Source organism: Apium graveolens, chromosome 2, assembly GCF_009905375.1.
Source record: "Apium graveolens cultivar Ventura chromosome 2, ASM990537v1, whole genome shotgun sequence".
NCBI lineage: Eukaryota > Viridiplantae > Streptophyta > Magnoliopsida > Apiales > Apiaceae > Apium > Apium graveolens.
The window spans coordinates 317,409,463-317,432,280 of NC_133648.1; the positions used below are offsets into that span (position 1 = coordinate 317,409,463).

At 33.3% G+C, this 22,818-nt stretch overlaps 4 protein-coding genes across 4 annotated transcripts; 3 read left to right on the plus strand and 1 right to left on the minus strand.

The window, feature by feature from the left end:
* The first annotated feature begins 1,507 nt into the window (after positions 1-1,507).
* Positions 1,508-5,718, plus strand: LOC141708887 (nudix hydrolase 19, chloroplastic-like). The gene is made up of 6 exons (XM_074512714.1): positions 1,508-2,127; positions 2,563-2,703; positions 2,806-2,910; positions 3,111-3,210; positions 3,677-3,769; positions 5,159-5,718. Exons 1-6 carry the CDS (start codon positions 1,588-1,590, stop codon positions 5,446-5,448), a joined length of 1,269 nt encoding a protein of 422 aa, XP_074368815.1. The 5' UTR covers positions 1,508-1,587; the 3' UTR covers positions 5,449-5,718.
* Positions 5,719-6,522: 804 nt separating this feature from the next.
* LOC141708889 (NADH-cytochrome b5 reductase-like protein) lies at positions 6,523-12,701 on the plus strand. The gene is made up of 13 exons (XM_074512716.1): positions 6,523-6,759; positions 8,243-8,285; positions 8,952-9,027; positions 9,331-9,390; positions 9,558-9,608; positions 10,147-10,201; positions 10,335-10,405; positions 10,571-10,622; positions 10,934-11,011; positions 11,213-11,302; positions 11,394-11,507; positions 12,208-12,276; positions 12,363-12,701. The coding sequence occupies exons 1-13, from the start codon at positions 6,604-6,606 to the stop codon at positions 12,417-12,419; spliced, it is 972 nt and encodes a 323-aa protein (XP_074368817.1). The 5' UTR covers positions 6,523-6,603; the 3' UTR covers positions 12,420-12,701.
* Positions 12,702-16,013: 3,312 nt separating this feature from the next.
* On the plus strand, positions 16,014-16,638 carry LOC141708891 (MAPK kinase substrate protein At1g80180-like). Its single transcript, XM_074512717.1, has one exon. The coding sequence runs from the start codon at positions 16,155-16,157 to the stop codon at positions 16,479-16,481; it is 327 nt and encodes a 108-aa protein (XP_074368818.1). The 5' UTR covers positions 16,014-16,154; the 3' UTR covers positions 16,482-16,638.
* A 3,203-nt stretch (positions 16,639-19,841) lies between these two features.
* On the minus strand, positions 19,842-22,587 carry LOC141708892 (uncharacterized). Its single transcript, XM_074512718.1, has 2 exons — positions 21,855-22,587; positions 19,842-20,270 (listed from the first exon to the last, which is right to left on the minus strand). The coding sequence occupies exons 1-2, from the start codon at positions 22,326-22,328 to the stop codon at positions 20,115-20,117; spliced, it is 630 nt and encodes a 209-aa protein (XP_074368819.1). The 5' UTR covers positions 22,329-22,587; the 3' UTR covers positions 19,842-20,114.
* Positions 22,588-22,818: the final 231 nt, after the last annotated feature.

The following is a 22,818-nucleotide window of genomic DNA, read 5'->3' on the forward strand; positions in this document are numbered from 1 at the left end:
ATTTAGTAACAAACAATTCTACATACTTATTAGTCCTTGGCCTATCTTTGTTATTTATCAATGTGCACATTACCATGGGAACATCATCACTTTGTAACTCAAATAAACCGTGCTCCATTGTAGTTCCTGGAATCCTATACCACAACTGATAAAAACCTCCGCTCGATCCACTTTCAATCAACATACTATTGATCTCTATAAGACTAATAGCATCAGAATCACAGAAGTCGACATAAACCACAGAACCTCCATTATATCTCTTAGGATTTTCCTCCATTTTACCATCATAAAACATTTTAATTGTAAAAAGCTCAGCATCTGAGAAATAAACCCATTTACTTAAATTAACTAGCTAATTTGGGATAACTAAATTACACTTTAAAAACACGAATAACTAACAATAAATTATAAATTACACTTTACAACACTAGCAAACAAGATAATCAACACAGCATCAACATAATTCATAATTATACAGTAAACAAAAAAAGACACTATAACACACTAGAAAAATAACTAACAAAAAAGACATTGGTATCTTATTAAGCAAAACCCTCAAATTATACATAACATTACAAATCTTACTAAGCAAAACCCCCCACTATGATGACATGTTGTTAAAAACCCCCTAATTATACATAAATATCGCATGCAAATAGAGAAAAAGTACATACCTATATATTGTGGACATTGGTAGGGTTTGAATGCTTCTTCATCCTGCTTGGGCCTCAGTTTCCACGACATCTTGCTCCAATTTCGTCTTCACGGTTTCTACAGTTTAGTTAGTTTTAGGGTTTTGTGTGATCGATTTTTGGGGGGAATTAAGGGTTAGTTTAGGAGGGAGAGACAATAATAGAGGGGTTATATGAGTACAACGTTCAATTTTACATTTTTACCCCCAGTCAGTACTTTAAACTGTGAAGTTATATAACGTCCGTTAATGAGATTGACAGAATGCAATCGATGGTTAAAAAAATTTAAGTTGTGTCATGCGGGCGCTTAACTTTATTTTTTAGCCCTTTTTGTGCTAAAAAATTATAACTCAGGCCTTGATAGTGCAATTAAGTCTATAAGTAAGTGGCATGTGAAGAAAATCATAGGTTAATGTATTGTCTCGTTTTACTTATTTATCACCAAATTTTTTTGTTAAATTTTCACGTACTTTTTCATACTATTATATTCACTTTTTATAGAGAACACGGATCTATATATTCACACATGGTCTTTTTTGAAAATAATATTTTTGTTTTTTTAACGAGGATAAGGCTGTATATATTATAATCTCCCTTGCTCTATGCGATATTAGTGAATACGTTTGATTGATGGGTAGATGTATTTGATCAATATTTAAAATTATGTTTTATCAATAAAATACAATTAAACCCAAAACAAACCAATCTTATCATGCATTTTTTCACATCTAATAAATCCTTAAAAAAAAGACTACCCACAACCAAATTTTAACCATTGGCGCCTTCAACAACCCAAACTCGCCTTCCCAACTCACTGAGTTAGAACCTCCGAGTTACAATAATCACCCACCAATCCCATTTGTTTACAACCCCAAATGGACCCAAAAACAGAGCCATGCTCTTCTTCTTCAAAGCCCTAAAAAAACCCGCCTCACATTTCAACCAAATCTTCTCGAAAATGTCAATTAAGCTCAATTCTCATGTTTTTGCAGGCAACCCAATTAACAAATTCAACAAAAACGACGCCGTTTCAGCCTCCTCTGCTTTCAAAACGCTTAAAGATCGAATCTTGAACAGAAAAGATGATTTTGGGGTCAAATTTGAGGTGCTTGCGTTTCGAAAGGGCAGGCCTTTATCTGGGTCGGTTGGAGATGACTTTAGGACTCAAAATTGGCATCTGGGGTGGTTGAATTTGAGTGATTTTAGGGGTGTTTTGGAGGAATCTTGGAGAAATTTTAGTGAAAATGAGTTTGTGTATTTGGGTTCGAAACCCGAAAAGGATGTGGTTTATTGGGCTGTTGATGTTTCTGAGGAAGAGGGGTTGGTTAATAAGTTTGGAAGTAGGCAGCTTTGTTTTACGGAATTGAGGACTTTGATGGTTGCTACTGATTGGGCTAATCAGATGGCCATGGCTGATCTTGCTATTGCTGGCCATGTATGTCGTTTTTCAAGTTTTGTTTTTGTAGATATATATTTTGTAGAACAATGTATGTGTATCGAAATGTGTTAATTATGAAATGTGGGCGTCTTTGGATCGGTTAACGTGTCAATCTTGCATTGTTCTGAAATTTGATAAAAATGAATAGGTAATATATTTATGTATAGATATGTGGAAATTTCGGGTTGGTTGTGTTAGTAAATTGTCTTTTTTGGATTTATTGAAATGAATGTGTAAGAATAACAGGACTGAATTTTACTTATTGAGGCATTCGGATTGATGGATTTTTGTATAGAAGGGTTTTGTTTCTGTAAAGTCAGGTCGGTTGATTAACTTTCAACTTGAACTCTTGTATGGATTTTTTTTTGACACGCATACACACATGGTAGCTGTAACTATAGGATCATTCTTGTATAATGATTTATTGATCAGGCTAGAGCATTACTAGAATGGCACAAGACATCACGCTTCTGTGGAAGTTGTGGAGAAAAGACAGTCCCTATGGAAGCTGGGAGAAGAAAGGAGTGTTCTAGTGAAGCATGCAAGAAGAGGATTTATCCTCGAGTTGATCCGGTATGATGATGTCTATATTCTACTGCATGTGCATTGGTGTTTGGTTTTTTGACTTGCATCTCCTAATTGTTTTTCCTCTGCACTTATTTTCTGATTCAACAGGTTGTCATTATGTTAGTCATAGATAAACAAAATGACCGGGCACTTTTAGGTAGACAACAGAGATTTGTGCCACGAATGTGGAGCTGTCTTGCTGGTTTTATAGAGGTATGAGTTCATATATTAGCATCATTATAATGAAGTATCTTGAGAGTTCTGACTTATCGAGTAGTTTCTTGACGAGGTATTTAGAAGTATTGTTCCAAAAAAGAAATACTGTGATTGATATGTTACTGTTTTTTACTTTTCCTTAGTTAGAAAGTTCATCATCTTTTCGTTTACATAACCCCCTCTCTTTTTAACCGTAGCCAGGAGAAAGTTTAGAAGAAGCTGTTAGGAGAGAAACCTGGGAGGAAACTGGCATTGAAGTTGGAGAAGTTATTTATCATAGCTCTCAACCATGGCCTGGTATTATTTAATTGCTTTGTGTTTCTGTTGTGTGCAAGTATAGGATTTTGTAGAGTAGAACGTATAAGATGTAACTAAGAAATCAACAGGCATATAAATATGTACTGTGAGTCTGTGACCATGATGTTGACATTTCAAAAGATCTTTGATCTGCATCTATTTCATAGTTGATAGGAAAAGTTTTTGATCAGGATCATTGTGTGGCAACTAAGCGCTGTTGCGGACAGTTTCTGAGAAAAAAGTTGTCGTATTATTCTAGAAATATGCAATAAAATTGTTAATTCTTCTTTAATCTCCTAAAATAACTATACAGCTGCTTATTTGTTCTTGTGCTGTATCTGTATACCAGCAACTAAAGGATGCAGTGTTAAAAATCTTCCAGGATACGCTTGCTGCAAAATATTTACAATCTTTTCTTTTAATTTTCGATGTTTTGTGGTTGTATAATTGAGTTGGTTTTCTGCAGTTGGACCAAGTAGCATGCCATGCCAGTTGATGGTGGGATTCTTTGCATATGCTAAATCACTTGAAATAAACGTGGACAAAGAAGAGTTAGAAGGTAAATGAAAGTTAAACATCACAGCCTGCTTTATTACACTTACTTTTCTTCTTTCCGTTCCCTTAGGACCTCAATTAATTTGGTATTTAAAACTTGATTTAAGAAATGTAGTTACAAACAAATATATCTTTCATATCTATTATTTTGTTAGATATTTGAGAAGATACAAAATTTATATTATTCCATTGCTTTTGTGGTGGTTGATACTGCAACACGGTAGCTTGCTTTCTATTAAAGCATTTAATATGACAAGCATAAAGTAAATGCACTTACCTACCACATTCAATATATGTTTAATGGGATATATATCAAGTGTGTCACTTGCATTCCGAGATCTCAAGCAGGCCACCGAGTTAACAATAGTCTTGCTGGACTTATTAGCTAAAATAAAAATCTCACTCTGTTAGGTCTAAAACATTTTAGCTTTAATTTAAATGCTTTCCGTTAGTTTGTGCGTGGCAAAGTCTGGATGTGGTATAATGTGGCGAACATACGTGGTGACCCAGGATATTTAACAACAAAAGATGATGACTCAACTTTTTCTTGTTCTTTATCTCTTCCCTTCCATTTGTGTGTCGAACAACAGCACACAAGAAAATGAAGTGCTTTATGATGCAACTAATATGTATGTAGCAGAACTACAAATTAGTAAATATAAAACATGAAACAACGATGACCCGGCGTAAGATCAAATCGAGGTCAAAGCTTGGTGCAAAAATCGTGATCTGACCCAAAAATCCGGACCTAAACATTTTCCTCTTTGCCCTTCTCAGTTACAGCTTTCAGTATAGGGACGGAAATACCAAAAATCCAGCATAACCTGGTCGAGATTCCGGTCAACCAGAGCTCAATAAATTGAATTGTGTATTCCAGTAACACTGCCATCTCCCAATAGCCCTAGTTTGTGAGAGATACAGCTGTTACTTGCAATAGATGTTGAAATGTAGATAGTTTTATGTCTCGGGGTTCAGTGTATATAAGAATCCAAGAGATGGGTGAATTAGGGTTTTGTTAGCCTGAGATTGTTGGGATGACCCTGGGGGAAGATGATGAAGATGATGGGAACTTCTTGTGAACAACAGGTGATAAAATATAGATATATAGATTGTGATAGAAATACATTTATAATCATGCAAGCCTGTTATTGTTTGTTTTAAATTTTATTATTAAAGCCAGCTTAGTTTTGTAGGCAGCTGTACCTACGTCACCAATTTACCATCTAAGATTTTTTTGGAAACTAACAGATAATATTAAATTTTCTAGTTCTATTTTAATTTGACGACCTGCTTGAGTAATGTATAAAGTAAGCCGCTTGAAATATTTAAAACTCTTTGTAAGATTTTGTAGAAGATCAAGCACAGAGTTCTTATGAATCCATTTTTTATGTAGATGCTAAATGGCATAATCGAGAAGATATAAAGAAAGCATTGACTTTTGCTGAGTATGAGAAGGCACAGAAGACTGCAGCAATGAAAGTGAATCAAATGTGCAAGGGAGTTGAGAGAAGCCAGAGTCTCTCGGCAGATTTTAACTTGGAAAGTGGAGAGCTAGCTCCCATGTTTGTCCCTGGACCCTATGCTATTGCTCATCACCTCATCTCTTCCTGGGCCAATGGAGCCGAAGAAAATAGTGCTTCAGCACAAACAAAACAACTCACTTCTTCCATGTCAAATTTATAGCTGAAACCATAAAGCTTGTCATTCAGGGTGAAAGACAATCTTGTTTAAATTTATAGCTGAAACCATAAAGCTTTGTTATATATTTTTCAATGTGTTTGATTTTAAATATATACAAGGACGGGGAGTGATGATTCCAATCTATTACTCATTTGGTCACAGGGAGGGGAATAAACCTCGCCTCCACCCCCCATGTAACTTTTTTATACCGATTAGCAGAATTTCAGTTACTTGTAAGATGTATATCATGTTTATGTAATAGTTTTGTTTTAATACTGGAATGATGTATTAGGTTTTTGCGAGTCAGAAGCCTCATCTTCCAATTTGATTCTCACAAATTTTTTTTGTTCATCTTTTTATGTGTTTTCATTCTTGTATTTTTATCAGGACTTGCCGACTTGGTATGTTTTTTGGCTCTGATTCCAGAATTTTTATCAGGACTTGTCGACTTGGTATGTTTTTTGCTTACCCGTTCACCGGATTAGTTGTAGCTAAATAGCATTTCTTGGTGCCTTATGAACACAACGAAATAAGGAGACGACAAACAGTATGGCCATTTTAGCAAGGAGACGACTAACCGGAGCTGCCCCGATCACACTTTTCAGCATTCCGAGGCCAAACAGCTTCCAATTCTACCACTTTCTGACTTGCCACCGCCGCAGCAGTTGCTCTACGGGGTGTATTCAATTTAGATTTTAAATGAAACATTCATCGTTAGGCTATCAACTAATACGCTATCCTCTATGAGTTCGAAGTTCACACTTCACATCAGTCACGTATGCACTAGTTTTGCAATAATACAGAACTGAAACTGAGAATCATTTGGCCTACATTCCAGCTTATTGCATTAATTTGTAGGTAAATGTTTGATAGGTTCGAATCCCAGACAATAGAAACCATTTATCCGTGAATAAGTTAAACACCGTAAATTGATTTAATGCTCCAAAACATTTTTCGGACAGATGATTTGTCAACCATCGCATGTCATGGACCGACGTGTACAATATAGTATATTTAAGAAAATTATTAGTAAGTTTTACTCAGGCCCAAGTGTATTGGGCTTAACTACATTGCCAAAGTCTCCAATAGCACCAGCACTAAAAAAGCCCCTCTCTCTCTCTCAAACCATAACTCTCTCTCTCTAAAAAAGCAGCAAAAATGTTTCTAAGAAGACTAGCACGAGCTGTGACTCCGATCGCAAACCCTCACGCATATCGAGGCCAATCATCCACCACTTCTCCGCTTCCATTAGCTGCAATCGCTTCCATTTCTGCTGGACTTTCCTGTTTCTACTACTTCAATTCCCCTAATTTGGTACCACCTCTCCCCTTTTCCACATTTCCTGTTTTCGATACGATTCGAACCCTCGACATCTCGTAAACGAATAACTGAACATCTGAACATACCGTTAGACTGTAGCTTAACATTTTAATATATATTATTATAATTTATAAGTTTTATGTATGTGATATTTGTGTTTTTCGAGACCAGAAATTATTATTAAAATTAATACCGTAAATTAGGTTTTGATATTTACATTATCGTTACTGCCTTGCGATCAGTGTTACTATATCAAACTGTTCGGCTAGTATGTCGTATTATTATGAGATATTAAATTTTATGATAGGTGTACTTCTGGAGACTTATTAGTAGTTTGAAATGTGTAGGTTACTAAGATGTTGCTTAGTTATTGTTTCGAGTGGCTAGTTTTTCTTAATCTAGCATATTATTTACGGTTTTGTACATAAGAAGATATTTGGTGAGTTAATGTGGTTAAAATAGATGAAGTTTTTGGTACTTTTTGATCTTATATTTGTGTTTTTTGAAACTGGAGATTGTCATTGGTGTCGATTGTTGTTGTGTAGAAGAGTTAATACCAGAAAATAGGTTTCGACATTTCATTTATCATACTGATTTATCAGTGTTGCTATGTCAAACTGTTCGGATCGCATGTCATATTATTATGAGATATCAACAGCTGTTTCTGGTGGAATCTTATGATCGATGTACTTCGAGAGACTTATTAGTTGTATATGTGTGATATTTGTGTTTTTCGAGACTAGAAATTATCGTTAGTGTTAATACCGGAAATTAGGTTTCGATATTTACATTTATTGTTACTGCCTTGCGATCAGTGTTACTATATCAAACTGATCGGCTAGTATGTCGTATTATTATGAGATATTTATAGCTATATTTGATCGGATCTATAGGTGTACTTCTGGAAACTTATTAGTAGTTTAAAATGTGGAGGTTACTAAGATGTTGTTTAGTTATTGTTTCGAGTGGCTAGTTTTTCTTAATCTAGCATATTATTTACGGTTTTGTACATAAGAAGATATTAGGGTGAGTTAATGTGATTAAAATAGATGAAGTTTTTGGTACTTTTGATCTTATCACGTAATAGTGATATTTGTGTTTTTCGAAACTGGAGATTGTCTTTGGTGTCGATTGTTGTTGTGTGGAAGAGTTAATACCAGAAAATAGGTTTCAACATTATATTTATCATTACTGCCTTGCGATCGTATGTCGTATTATTATGAGATTTCAACAGCTGCTTCTGGTGGAATCTTATGATCGATGTACTTTGAGAGACTTATTAGTAATTTGAAATGCGGAGCTTACTAAGATGTTGTTTAGTTATTGTTTCGAGTGTCTATTTTTTGGTAATGTAGCATATTATTTACGGTGTCGTATGTCGTACTTCAGAAAAATATCGTTAAGTCAATGCGCTTGAAATTGATGAAGTCTTTTTGCACTTTTTGTTCTTATAGTGTGATTTTGTTTCTAATTTCAGGGTCATTTAGAGCAAATAAGTGAAGAGCCTGCTCAAAACCATGGTAGGTCTACCTTCTTTTGGTCTTTCTGGATTGCAGCTTAATAAATTAGTTACGTTATGTTGTGATGTCATTATAATACACCGTTTACGTGACAAGTGACAATAATCTGGGAATTTATATTAAATTGTGTTGTATTTTGGTGATATTTTCTGTAATGCAGGTCAATTACTTGAAAATTTTATGTATGTGTGCAGATACGCTCTTATGTTGTATGTATGCATTCTTAGAATATGGAGTTTAAAGCATGAATGTGCTGCATATGGCTCTTCGATTATTCTGTAATGAAAATCATTTTGTCACATATTATAGACATTCATAATATTGGGAAATTGGCTTAAGTGCAGTAATTCGTTTCCTGCTCATATCTCTCATCTTCATGTCCACCTTCCTGATGTCCTTGTGTTGAAATTTTAAAAATGAACAATGGACATATATGGAATGCACATACCATGCCAATTTAGTGTGCTTGGAGACTTTATCATAAAATAAAGGGATATTCTACCATTAGTAATAAAACAAAAAAAAAATGAATAGCACATTAATTGTTAAACTTTATTGAATGACTAGAATCCTTGACGTGAAAGACAAAGCTTAGCAAATTGTATACTTCTGGACTTTTGATTACATGCATTCTCAGGTCTAACTGTTGCTTTTTTTTATTTTTAGCACTCAACCCTGACAAATGGATTGAATTTAAACTGCAAGACAAGGCAAAAGTCAGCCACAATACTCAGTTATACAGGTTATAATCTTACCTAACTAGTTGATCAATTTTAATGAGAAACAGTTTGTAGGTTCACAGCTTCACTCCATCACAATTTTTGTACTTGGGACTATTATTGCTACTGGTTAATTGTTAACTCAAAATATGTTATTTATTTTGTTAAATCATAAGAAAGATATGCCTTAAAGCTTGACTGTATATATAATGTTTGATCTGAGTTTTTGATGAAGTTGCAAGTTTAAATAACTTAACTCTACGTCTTACTGTCAATAAGTCAAAATATAATTTCATGACAATATTTTGTCTCCCACCAAACGGCAGGTTTTCATTTGATCCCAATACCAAGCTGGGCCTTGATGTTGCATCTTGCCTTCTTACTAGGTATAACTCTCAATTTTTGATCATTTTATGTTTCAGAACCGAGGAGGTTCTAGGGTTATAAACTTATAATGATTCCTTATAGGTTTTGTTGTAAAACTTATTGGGTATATCTATCAGACTGCCACAATGTTAATCCTCATAATGCATTTTTGTCTATCTTTTCGTAGATACCCTTTAGCACCAGATGATGAAGGAAAAAGAAAATATGTAACTCGGCCGTAAGTTCTCATATTGCATTCCATTTCCATTCCATTCTCTGGTTTATGTTCCTAGTCATTTGACAATGTTCATCAAAATTATGTACATGTTCTAAAATTAGGCCATGTGACGCTTTGAAAGAAGAACTGTTAGATTTGCTCCATTTGTAGTCTGTTATCTTCTAATTGTTAAACTTTAAATGATATGATATATCAGGAGAAATAATTATTGAAGAAAACACTTGTTACATACCTATCGGCCTTGTCCGGACTGTTATTTATTGTTGTCTCGTCCTGGTCCCATTTCCCAAATCTCGTTTATATGATACTGAAATATGTTATCAAGTCAAATAGAAAATATTATGCTTTTTTTTATAGTTTTTGTGGCTAGCAAGGGAACTGCAATCCTACTTGAGTAGATAAAGTTGTAATGCAATAATTCATTGGAGATTCAGGACTTGACACCTACAGATTTAATTGTGGTGTCCGAAATTTGGTCATGCTTTGCTAGTAGATAGCTGTATTTTTTCTAATTTTCTTTTCTGACTTTTGCATTCAGGTATACTCCTATATCAGATCCCGATTCAAAGGGACACTTTGATTTGTTGATTAAGGTTTAGTTTTTGACCTATATGTTTTTGTCATCCTGACATATTACTCTATCATTAAGATGTCTATTCAATTTTTGCTTTTATCATTTCTAGAGTGTATGTGTATATGCTTATAGTCTGTACCCGAATTTGGCAGGTCTATCCGGAAGGGAAAATGAGTCAGCATTTTGCAAGCTTAAAACCAGGCGATGTGCTAGAAGTCAAAGGGTATTACATATCATGAGCAAACAAAGTAGAAACCAAAATCCATATATATCTATGCAAACACTTTAGCAAACTAAAGCAATAGTATACTCTATGCTATATCCTGTATGAGAATTCCCCTGTGCATTGTTTGCATCACAAGTCACATCCTGTTGCAATATATTGCAGGCCCATTGAGAAGCTTAGGTATACTCCTAATATGAAGAAACATATTGGAATGGTAAGAGAAGAGAATCAACGATAATTTTATATTTAAATACTGCATTAGTATAACCTGGTGGTGGCATATCAGAGAAAATAATAGGAAATATAAATATGTGAATCATGCGTTAGTATAACCTGGTGGTGACATATCAGAAGAAATAATAAGAAATGTAAATAAGTGAATCATGCATTCTCTTTCTTCACTGTTATTCTGGTAAAGCATATGGTTTATATCAAAACATGGAAATAATGTGTAACAGTGACTCCAGTATTTACTGCTAACTCGATGAAGATTTTGCTTACTAAATCACTATTTATTTAATCCAGATTGCAGGTGGGTCTGGCATCACTCCGATGCTTCAGATTATTGAGGCTATTCTAAAGAATCCTGATGATAACACCAAGGTTGTCTGGGTTCTATATTTGAAATCCTGTGTGTACCTACTGATGTATGTTATAAAGTAGATACAGTGTTAATAAGTGTGCTGATCATTATCAAGACTCATTATAATCTTAGCCAAAATATATATCCAGCTACTGTCAACTATGAGATGTCCCACCGAATATTGTTGTGCCGGCATAAATGATAACCGTTAATTGTTTCAGATTTCTCTGATCTATGCCAATGTGTCCCCGGATGATATTCTACTTAAAAAGAAACTTGATGTACTTGAAGATAGCCATCCAAATTTGAAGGTACAAATTGTTTATAATTTTATATCAAAAGCTGTTTATTATGTTTAAATATTTGTTCACGGGTTTTCTCTTTCTAAATGGAAACTTCTAGATATTTTATACTGTGGATAATCCATCATCTGAATGGAGGGGAGGTAAAGGATACATATCAAAAGATATGGCTTTGAAAGGCTTACCTGGTCCTGGTGATGATACTCTAATACTAGTAAGCAACGTTCTTACTTTCAACGTCAGTCTCAACTTTGTCATGAGTTCTGTGTGTTAAATTATGTTGGCAATGCTAGAAACAGATTCGACCTTGGTCGTTAACTCGTTATGTACCCTTGATTAGTTGCTGGAGTACCCATGTTGGACACCTGATACTATGCATGGGCACAAACACTTGACACTTGATGAAAGTTAAATTTCTTGATGCTCCTTAAAATGTTTTGAAAACTGTTATGTTAGATTGCTTACTAAGATTATGCAGAGTGGTATTAATTTCAAACAAGACTCCTGCATGATTCTGCCAAGGTTATAATGAGTAGATTTAATAGTTGTAAATCATGTGATATTAGAACTTGTGCTAGGTAGTGCCAGTTCAACACCTATGCATACTCTTTGAACTTGTGTGGCAATGGAGGCAAGGATCTTATAAATGTTAAAAATGAGATTAAAAAATGTTTGGCATGGGGGATTGCTTTATTTTTAGAAATTCTGGAAATGCATTATAAAATTAGAAATGTTTGGTATGGGGGATTGCTTTTAAAAAATTACTAGAATTTATTTATTAAAAGTTTTGTATCAAACAACCAGTATATATTGTTATTTTCAGTTTCAATCTTAGTTATTTGCAGTTTTCTTTGTATTCAACAATTAAGTCACTTTATTTAGCAAAAAGAAGTAATTAAGTCACTTTACCTCAGGTATGTGGTCCTCCTGGTATGGTGAAACATATATCTGGTGAAAAGGCAAAAGATTGGACACAAGGCGAGGTACAGATGCATGATAATCGTAATAACATGTTTACGGTGGTTCCTGTGCAATAAATTACTAAGTTGCTTATTGTGATAATTTGCAGCTCACTGGCATACTCAAAGAACTTGGATATACAGAGGAAATGGTTTACAAATTCTAATAGCTCAGAACAGGTTGCAGACCTTAGTTTTTGATTCACAGAGAGAGGAAGGCAGAAGAATAAGCATGAAAAATGGTACAACAAATTGTTTCCCTATTATGAGGAACTGAATTATATAGTTGCCACAATTTTGTTCACCTTGCAAATCGTGAATTAAACAGGATACCTTGTGGTAGTGTGCCAATATATGTCTTTTACTTCTGTTGGAGCTGCTTATCACCAGCATGGCAGTATCAAAACTCGAATAAGAAAGATTTTGATTTATACTAATGTATTCCTATTTTTCAGAAGGGTTTGTCTAGTGTATGCCCATGGGCACATGCTAAGATAGTGTGATTGATGAGTTGTAAAAAATTTATTGGTGGAGATTTTTGTGCATGCAGGGAATCCATCATTGGGGTCCATCATTATTAATGAGCTCTCCACCAATATTTTGTAAACACCCGTCAAGCACTAAATCTTAGCATATATTCATGGGCACACGCTAGAAAAAGGTTATTTTGGGATTCGGCTTTCGACCCTCCACTCATAAGACTAGCTAGTAGCTAGTTATTTTAATTTTCTGCAGTTGCAACTTAAGCCCTCTTTATGCCCATATTAGAAATGCACTACACCATGACAACATGCTTAGAGTTAGATGCCTACATTTGTGTTTTTTTTAATTGGTTGCACTATTTACACGTATTTTTTTTATTCTACAAGTCTAACCATTTTGTGCTCTTCAGGGTGGGAAAACAACAAATATTCTTGTTTTTTTATTGTTGTTTCATATTAAGATGCAAGATTAGTCATAATAAGGTGATGGTCAATAGCGATGGTTATAACATATTACATGGCGGTAAATTATCACGATAAGAGTAAACTGCATGATATAACAATCGTTTGTTGTGAATCACGATCCATGCGTAATAAGGTCAAAAGAACGAACACAAGTAAGATAAACGTTGATAATTCATTAGAAGATGGGTCACACATAGACAAGTTGTGAAAATGTTCATTGTCTATGCCATCAAAGTCGGTCGAGTTCAAGTAGGGTCATCAATATTTAGACCGGATGCCCACTTATTAAATGGAAAATCTATCTCTTTACTAGATATGTCTAGTGTTAGCTATAGGTTCTCTTCTTGTCAATAGATCAACAGTAAATCTGTTGATACCTTGAGTAGAAATTGCTAGGAGTATCTTGTTTACTTTTGAAATTAATCAGGAGGCTGCATAGATAAAACTTAAAAGACAATCAATCATATCAATGGATTGCAATTAGCTGTAACATTGTTAATGATGACTAAATCATGCTCAGTAATGTTCATCTCCAACTACTAGTAAGCACCGTTTATATCTTACATCATACAAAAATAATATATTTATTATTATAAGACCTTCAAATAATTAAATAAACATTTTGAGATTTTGATAAACATTTTGAGATTTTGATCGAAATTTAGACCAAACTGTTGGAGTTGGAGAGGGGTTCGGTCCCAAATTTGGACCAAACTCTTGGAGTTCCTCTTAGACCTGACAATTCGGATAACCGGATCGATTTCGGATCGGATGCATTTCGGATCAAATCTATTTTCAATATATTTGGTGATCATTCAATATATTTCATATTTTAAAAAATATGAAATAATAATCAAAACTGTTCAGTAAATTTTATAACACTTAACTAAATTTGTAGAAAATTTATTCAAACTTAGATTATACTTTGACAACCAAATGTATAGGCATCACTTTAATTAAACTATAAACACGGACAAATTTACAACAGATTAAATGTACATTTTTAACATAATTTACAAAAGTAGGATATAAAATTTAGTATTCGTTTCTTCTATTTCTGTTTGGTTCCGTGAATCATCAAACTCTACTTATATCATATACTCCATCCATCCTTCCTAATTGTTATCATTTATCCGACACGTATTTTAAGATGAATAGAAAATATATTTTTATAATTTTTTTTAAAATTTTCCTTTTCTGAATAAAAATAAAATGTTTAAATTTTTTTTTCAGAAAAATAAAATTTTTAAGAAAAGTTAAAGAAATATACTTTTTCTTCATCTTAAAATACGTACTAGACACTCTCTCAGAAACGATAATAATTGGGATGGACCGGGCGAGTATTTTTCTATTACTATGCTTATCTTTTTGGTTTGTTTTGTAGTTTAATCAATGAATGCAATGGTGCCCCCACTTGTTAAACGACGACACAACAAATTACTTGTATAGTTGTAAAACGTTTATAATAAAATAAACACAAATAATCAATTACAACAAGAGGTGATGTGGTTTTTTAAGGCCAGCAACAGAAGAAGCCACTGGTAATTTAAATATTATTATAATAATAATTTCATCGATTTCCATGACTTTTTCTTTTATGAAAGGTGTTGCTTAACACACCACCCTTGACTTGACCATTTCTATTCAAAACAAGTCTCTTACTCTCTTGGTAGGCTGTTTTACATTTTAAGCTGTTCTTTTTTGTAAAAATATTGATTTCAATTATTTTTTTGTTTATATAGTCTGTAATTTATAAATAGGCATTTGCATATTCAAAGTCTAAAAATAAATTTAATACATCATTTAACCCCAAAATTGATATGAATTCACACTTGGATTTCAATTCTAAATAATTACTCCCTCCGTCCCTCCCAATTGTTATCGTTTCTGGAGAGTATTCGGCGCGTATTTTAAGATGAAGAGAAAGAATAGTTCTATAACTTTTTTAAAAAAAAATATTTTTCTAAATAAAAGTTTAAACATTCAATTTTAATTCAAAAAAAGAAATTTTTTAAAAAAAATTATATAACTATACTTTATATTCATCTTAAAATATGTGCCGGACACTCTATCAGAAATGATAACAATTAGGAGGGACGGAATGAGTAATTATCAAAGTGAAAACCTGGATAGACCTTCGCAACAGAAATCCTCTGCCATTCTGTTAGACAATCAAACCCTGTGCTCGGAAATGGTGGACATAGTTCAGTCTGGACTTTAAAAAATTGGGTTTTATAAAAATTGATTGATATCGGGTCGGATATTTTAAAAAATTGGTTTTCGGAATTTCGGATTTTTTTATAATTAGAAAGCCCTTTTTAGGCTCTCGGTCTTATTTTTTCGAATTTTTTCAGAATCGGATTTTTCGGATTTTTTCCATATCAGATAGAATCGGATTTCGGCTTTCGGAAGTTTTTGAACATTTCTTATCAAGCATAATTTGATTGACCTCATAATAATAAATATTCAGTCTTTCTAATATGTGTTCAGTCACACAATAAGCGCTAAATTTTATGAGTTTGGTGTATTTTTATTGGTGGAGTTGTTGTAAATGCAGGGGTCCATCAATATTTATAATTAAAGGACCAATCAAAATGCACCAAATTCATGGGAGCCGGTACTTATTGTGTACTCTTGGGCACACATTAGACAACCCGATAAATATTATATGTAAATTACTTTTTTATGCTTGAAATCTTTATTGTACAAAAAAGTTTGACTATAAGAAACTTAAAAATGTACAAAAAGAGCTAGGGGTAGTAAAGTAAATATAATGAGGTATAAACATCAATATATGCCAACAAATGACCTAACCTATCTTTATTAATCCTCTTGGTTGTCATTTCCTTCAATCCTCCCCCAACAATTACATATAATAATACACCAAAAAAGTCTTTAAACCATACCCTAGCAACTAGATTCCTCAAATTTTGGGAGAGAAACAGAGAGAGAGAGATGGAAGGATTGGTAAGATCAGAGAGCACATTTAGAAGATCAGGTTCATCAGGTTTGGTTTGGGATGACAAGTTCTTGTCTGGTGAACTGAAGCCTGTTCAAACTAAAGAAGGAGGTGATCAAGATTCTTCAGACAACAACAAAGATAAAACTGAGCAACCAAAACAAGCTTATAAAACTGTTGAAGTAACTCCAACTGTGGACCCACCTTCTCCTAAAGTCTCTGCTGGTTGTGGTATCTGTTTTGGTAAATCTAAGCCGGCCAAGAAATCAGCAGCCACTGCTCATAAAAGATTTAAACCTGCCGGTGGCCACCGTAAGTCTTAGCTGCTACAGAATCTTTAGTACAACAAACACTCTCTCTTTGTTGTTTTTTTCACTTTCATTGTCAGTGTTGAAGTTTCAGTTGGACTGGACCATATATATTTTTCCTCTATGTATATGCATGTGTGATGGCTTGATGAAATATATATCAATTCTCCTCTCTCTCTCTCTCTCCCTCCCTCCCTCTCCCTCTCCCTCTCCCTCTCTGTCTCTCCCAGTCTCTCCCTCTCCCTCTCTGTCTCTCCCAGTCTCTCTCTGTCTCTCCCAGTCTCTCTCCCTCTCTCTCTATCCCTCTCTGTCTCTCCCAGTCTCTCTCTCTCTCTCTCTTCATATTTCAGATTTACCAGATTGTTTGTAATAGTACTTGTCCCAATTGATCAGATTATTAGGCCACACCCAGATTTTTTCTCATTTTCTTATAAATTTTCTTGGCCTTATGTTCATGTAATCTGGTTTGATGTACTAGTACCATTAGATTTCTTGTAAAAAATTCTCGTTCTTTGAAATCAATGAAATGAATCAATTCTGGGTATGAATTTTTAGTTTATGTGGTGTACAATTAATTAATCTCTCTCCCTCTCTCTCTTTCTCTCTCCCACTCTCTCTCTCCCTGTCTTTATTATATGTGTATGTAGAAATGGGCCCTGCTGATCATGTAGGTGTTCAAAGAAGATGGGCTGGCTGGCTGTTATCATCTTTAATTTGACTAGCACATGAGGCGCACATTAGCATCCCCATTGTTTTCTTCATTTTAATTGCATAAAATGTTTTTGGTTACCCACTGATTTTCTTCATTTTAATTGCAAAAAGTGTCTTTCCTAACAGAAAATAATAACAATAATTCTATAATGTTAGAACACATGCAAGTGATACCACCTAGTCATAGACTTTTTTTTTAATTTGAAAAATATGATTTATATTTTTACAAATGAGTATATTTCTAAAAAATTTATAAATGAGCAAGGGTCGAACTCATGGACGAATTGTTACTCCCTCCGGTCCATTTGTTATCGTTTTCGAGAAAGTATCGGACACGCATTTTAAGATCAATAAATTGTTACTCCCTGGTCCATTTGTTATCGTTTATGAGAAAGTGTCGTACACATTTACGCATTTTAAGATGAAAAAAAGTATAATTTTATTATATATATATATATTTTTTAAAAAAATATGTATAAAAGTTTAAATATTTTATTTTTTGAAAAAAGAAATTTTTTAAAAATAATAATATAATTATATTTTATATTCATTTTCAAATAAGTGTCAAATCTTTTCTCGAAAATGACAATAAATAGAAAGGGAGGAGGGAGTACTCTGTATTATATTGCGAGAAATATCGTTTCATTGTGCAAGCCCGTTTCTGTATTTGTGTAGAACATCATCCATTTATAGTTATTGTTAATGTTTTTTTTGACGAACAATAAGATTTTATTGACTATAAAATATAAAAATATACTCGGGACAAACCCCCAAATTGACAACTACAATCTGATTGTGAAATAAAAATCGAGCTAAATAAATAGCCGTTTTGTTTCCAGATTGCTTAACATATAGAATATAAATATTCTTGATAATAAAAATGATTACAAAAGTTTCCCGAGCAATTCAGTCAACGTCACTAACACTGAAAATAATAGAATCACAATTGACTTGCGCACATAATATTAGTGATAATAACATCAATAATATGCATGATGATATTTTAAATTAGAGATAGGTCGACTTGTGTTCAATTATTAGTAGTAGTTAAGAACCTTATAATTAAATAAAAAGTTGTCATTATCTTGTAATAATGTTTTGCTCTTAGTTTTAGTCTTCATCGCCTAACCATAACAATGCCAATAGTAGAGCCACATCCTTTTCTTGCCACCGTTTTTGAATATAATATGAATATAATATTTTATCCTTTGTCGATGTCGTATAGATTACATGAAGGTTTTGGTTTTGCTCTCAGATGCTTTGTATTAAAATATCCCTTAGATTTAATAAGAATTGATTATAGATGGAGGTCGGTTTTTTCTCCATGGTGTATGAAAAGCGTCCCTATAGTATTTTAAATTTTATAATAAGAATTTAGTTTAAGAAATGAGTGTATGAAAAAAGAAAGGCCTTGATTTGATTGATGATGTCATTTGTGTTCACTTAAATTTAAGATAAACTAAACCAAACATATCTAGTGTATCCAGCAAAAGCAGGATCTGGGGACGGTAGGGTCTGGGGACGGTATGATGTACATAACCTTCTCCACATTCAAATTCCACATTCAAAAGTACGAAGATACTGTTTCCCAAAAAACCTCGGGCTTGTGTGTGAATGTGTATATATAGAGTATAATTATAAAAATATATAATATGCAATATCAAATATGACCGTTTGTAGTCACTTTTATCCCACATAAAAACACTTTTGATATCTTCAACACAATCTTGCTTAAAAACACTCGCAGAACTTCTAATTTATAAATCAAATAACTCTCTGTTCTAAGAAGACAAGACATTCTATCTACCAAAAAAAAATGATTATCATCTCAACCAAATGAATAAACTGCATGCTACTAACACCTCAAAATATAAAATATAAAATCAATTTATCCATAAATTAATCAATCATTCTAATTCGACGCTTTCAAGACCTTCTATCTAATACCATATAATTTGCGCGAAAGAATCACGAGAATTGAAAAAGTTTTGTGGCATACCGAAAGGATGCCTTAGATTGATGGTGTAGTTGCGGGATTTAAACAAACAAATAAACTTATCTATATAGATAACCAATCCATCTACCATTTTACTATATTATAGGAGTATCATGTTAAAAAGTTAGTTCATCTAAAATTTTAAAATATTAAATTATATTGTTTAACAATGGTTGTAGTATAAACCTTACATTTCTGTCATTTTAAGTTTCGATTGATGTAAATTTCTTTCTCAATTATAATTGATGTAATGTAGAATTTCCACTTGATAATTTTAGATTATTGAAGGATACTTCCTTTAAATTTCAGAAGACAAATTATGAACAAATACAGGGAAGTGAGAATAATAAACAAAATAAATTGATTCAAACTTAAATAAATGAGTCGAATTAGACTTTTTTCTTAAACAAGTGAGAGGTAAGTTTTAATCGTATAATGTTTAAGTTCGGCTCATTGATAAATGAGCTGAACATGAATGATATATAAGCTGAACACGAATTTGTTAAACAAAAAACAACAAAAATTTGTTAAATGTGATTTGGTAAGGTCTATGGTTTGGATAAATTTGAAATTGATTTTATTATAATTTATTTAAATTCTGATATATAGAGTAATAACTTGATTAGTTTGCGAATCGTGTACATAACTACAAAAACTTGCGAAATCAAATTATAGAGTAATCAACTCGTTTAAAACGTCACGTCGCATCGTGTCTTGCGAGACCCTTTGTAATTAATGAAAGCACATCCCTAACTAGGTAAATGGTATATACAAATCAAAGAAGTACAAATAATATTTTTGATTATCTACATATAAAACGAAAAGGTCGAGGACTAATGATTCTTCTTCAGACTTGATGGCTCACTTCAAACAAATTTTATCTTAACAAAACAGTATATTGGTCTGTCGATTGTGTGTATGTATGTAATTGTGGGCCCACTTCAATCAGTGGGCTTTTTAACTTTAGTTTTGAAGACGAGAATGTACAAATCGTCCATAGAGAAATAGAGAAAACATCCAGTGGAGTGTGTTACGAATGATCCAAAACTTGAGCCCACTATACAGTGCCAGGCCGGCCCATACACCTTATCAAACTCCTGCTCATTGTTTCAGATTTGCATACACATACTGTCAGTCAATGGGATGATATAGCAAACAAAAATGTCTTTCAAAGCCATGATTTGAGTATCATGAATATATAATTTAAAGAATTGAATTGTGTGAAGGTTCAATGAATCACACAAAATTTGCTTTTGATGAATTCGGATATGATAAAGAAAAGTGACCAACGACAAGTTCTTTTACGGTGAGTCACGAGAGTGGTACAAATTATAAAGGAAGAAGGAAATCGAACATGTGACCTATCGTACACAGAATCTCAATTATAAAGGAAGAAGGAAATCGAACATGTGACATATCGTACACAGAATCTCAATCTTCGCTACTAGACTAACATGCACGTATTAGTGTGATATTTGAACTAAATATTTCCGAATTATGCCATTTTAGTTTAAGACGATATACCGAAAAGAACATACAATACAATTATCCTTGATAATTAAGTACTAATTAAGACTCTAAACTCTATTGCACATTGGGTGGTACAATGAAGAGTTAACTAACTTTAGATTATAGCATCATGACCTTCAATTTGTGATTAGATTAAGTGAAGTGTAACCTAATTAATAAGGCTAATACATACAGAATATTCAGGTCAAACATCAAATCCCCACATTTCACATTTCCATGTGCAATGTGGGAGGCCCATAGCCAAAGATCCAGATTTCATATTAATAGTTTTAAAATTTTAAATGAAGGATGCAAACAATAAATTTGTTTTCTTGTCTCTAGTCTTTTCTTCATTTGACCATCTACCAGTCCCTTAAAAATCACGAAATATGACTAATCGTCCTCAAAAGTAACCTAAATTCGAAAACTTGTGTTGCGTGGAGTGTTAAGGTCGGCCCTGAGATTCGAGGGGTTTTATTCGAAATCATTTTATCGGGACCTAATATATAGATATCATGAAAATTCATATATGTTTACTTAAAAAAGTTAAATATCCTTGGGGCTCTAGGCGTAAGTCTTACTCATCTATAGTCGGGGGTCATCCCTGGCAGTTCTACTTTGTTATGCACAACAATCACCTACAAGAAATGGGGATTTTTTCGACCGTAATAAATTCAATTGAATAAAGTCAGAGACTAAAATCGATCGTTAAGCGAAAAAGTCAATTTTATATTTAATCTGCAGAAAAATACGGCTGAAACTTTTTCGGACCCACTTTTAAAAGAACTCGTTTAATTTTTGTCACGTCAACCTAAACCGACAACTAACATGCGTTATTTATCGAACGTAACTTGTAAACCATAATCTATATAATATTAACATCTAACTAAACCATAATCTAGATGATATTAACATCTAATTATCATTGTACCAACACTTCTAACAAAATTCGTCTAGGATGATTAATTAGTAATTCTTACTTGTTACTATATGTATCAGAGTCTGTTATCAGAATTTATCGATAATTCGTTAACAATAATCTTTCCCACTTGCGATTTTTGCTATAATTTCGAATTATCTTTCCCCACTCCCTAAAAACCTAATGTATCGAAATTGTATATGCAGTACGAAAGAGTTGAGCAAAACAACAAAGGAGAAAAAAGAGCTTGTACCTTCTTAATGTTATGAGCCAAGGTCTTGGGAGTAAACTTCTCTAAACAATCATAAGTTTGCCTAGCACACCTCAATGCATGGACCTGCATGAACCCCGGCATATCAGTAACCAGAACTTTGGCTTTCAAAAACCCGGCCATCGTTTCCACATTGATCGCTTCCACTTTCGACGCCACTGATTTCCTCCCTTCCGTGATCGACACCGATGATTTTCGAGCCTCTACTACATTCGAAACTGACTTTCTTCCTTTTACCTCAACAACACTAATTACTTTTTCTTTTTCTCCTGATTTAATTTGATCCGCATTATTTTCTCTATAAGTTTTCGACCTCTTCAATAGTCCCCAACTCCGCGATGATGAAACCATCTTTTTCGTGACCATCGGAGACGGTGGCGCCATGCCATGGCCGGTGTCTAGCTTGTAGACATGCATTGTAGCATTACTCTTCTTTGGTTTGTCCTTTGTTGCCATTTATGTAACTTATTTGTGTTTGGGGAAGAAGTATGAGTTTTTTTAGTTATTGAGTTTGGTAGATATATGAATCATGAATAAACTTATAGTACTAGTACATGTGATGGAAAATAATAAGTGAAAGTAGATTGTTGATTAGAGAGAAGGCAAAGAGTGCTTAGGGAAACAAACCATGTGTATGAGTTGTGAATTTGTGATTATACCAAGAATAATGTGTAAAATATAAATCAATCACAATGAGTAACGTCTTTGCTCATGATTATTCTACTATTTGTCCATATAAAATTATACATGAACCATTAATATAAAGGGAACACTTGATTGTGTGGTTTTTAAACATGACACGTTTGGGATGGCTAACCTAAACTGAAATCTTGTCGTATCTGAAGTTAAATTGGTGAATTTTCGTCCGGACTTTAATTTCAGGTTGAAATTAGTAAAAACTATTTTAAAACCGTAACAATTATCTAAATATTAATAAAAAAAATTT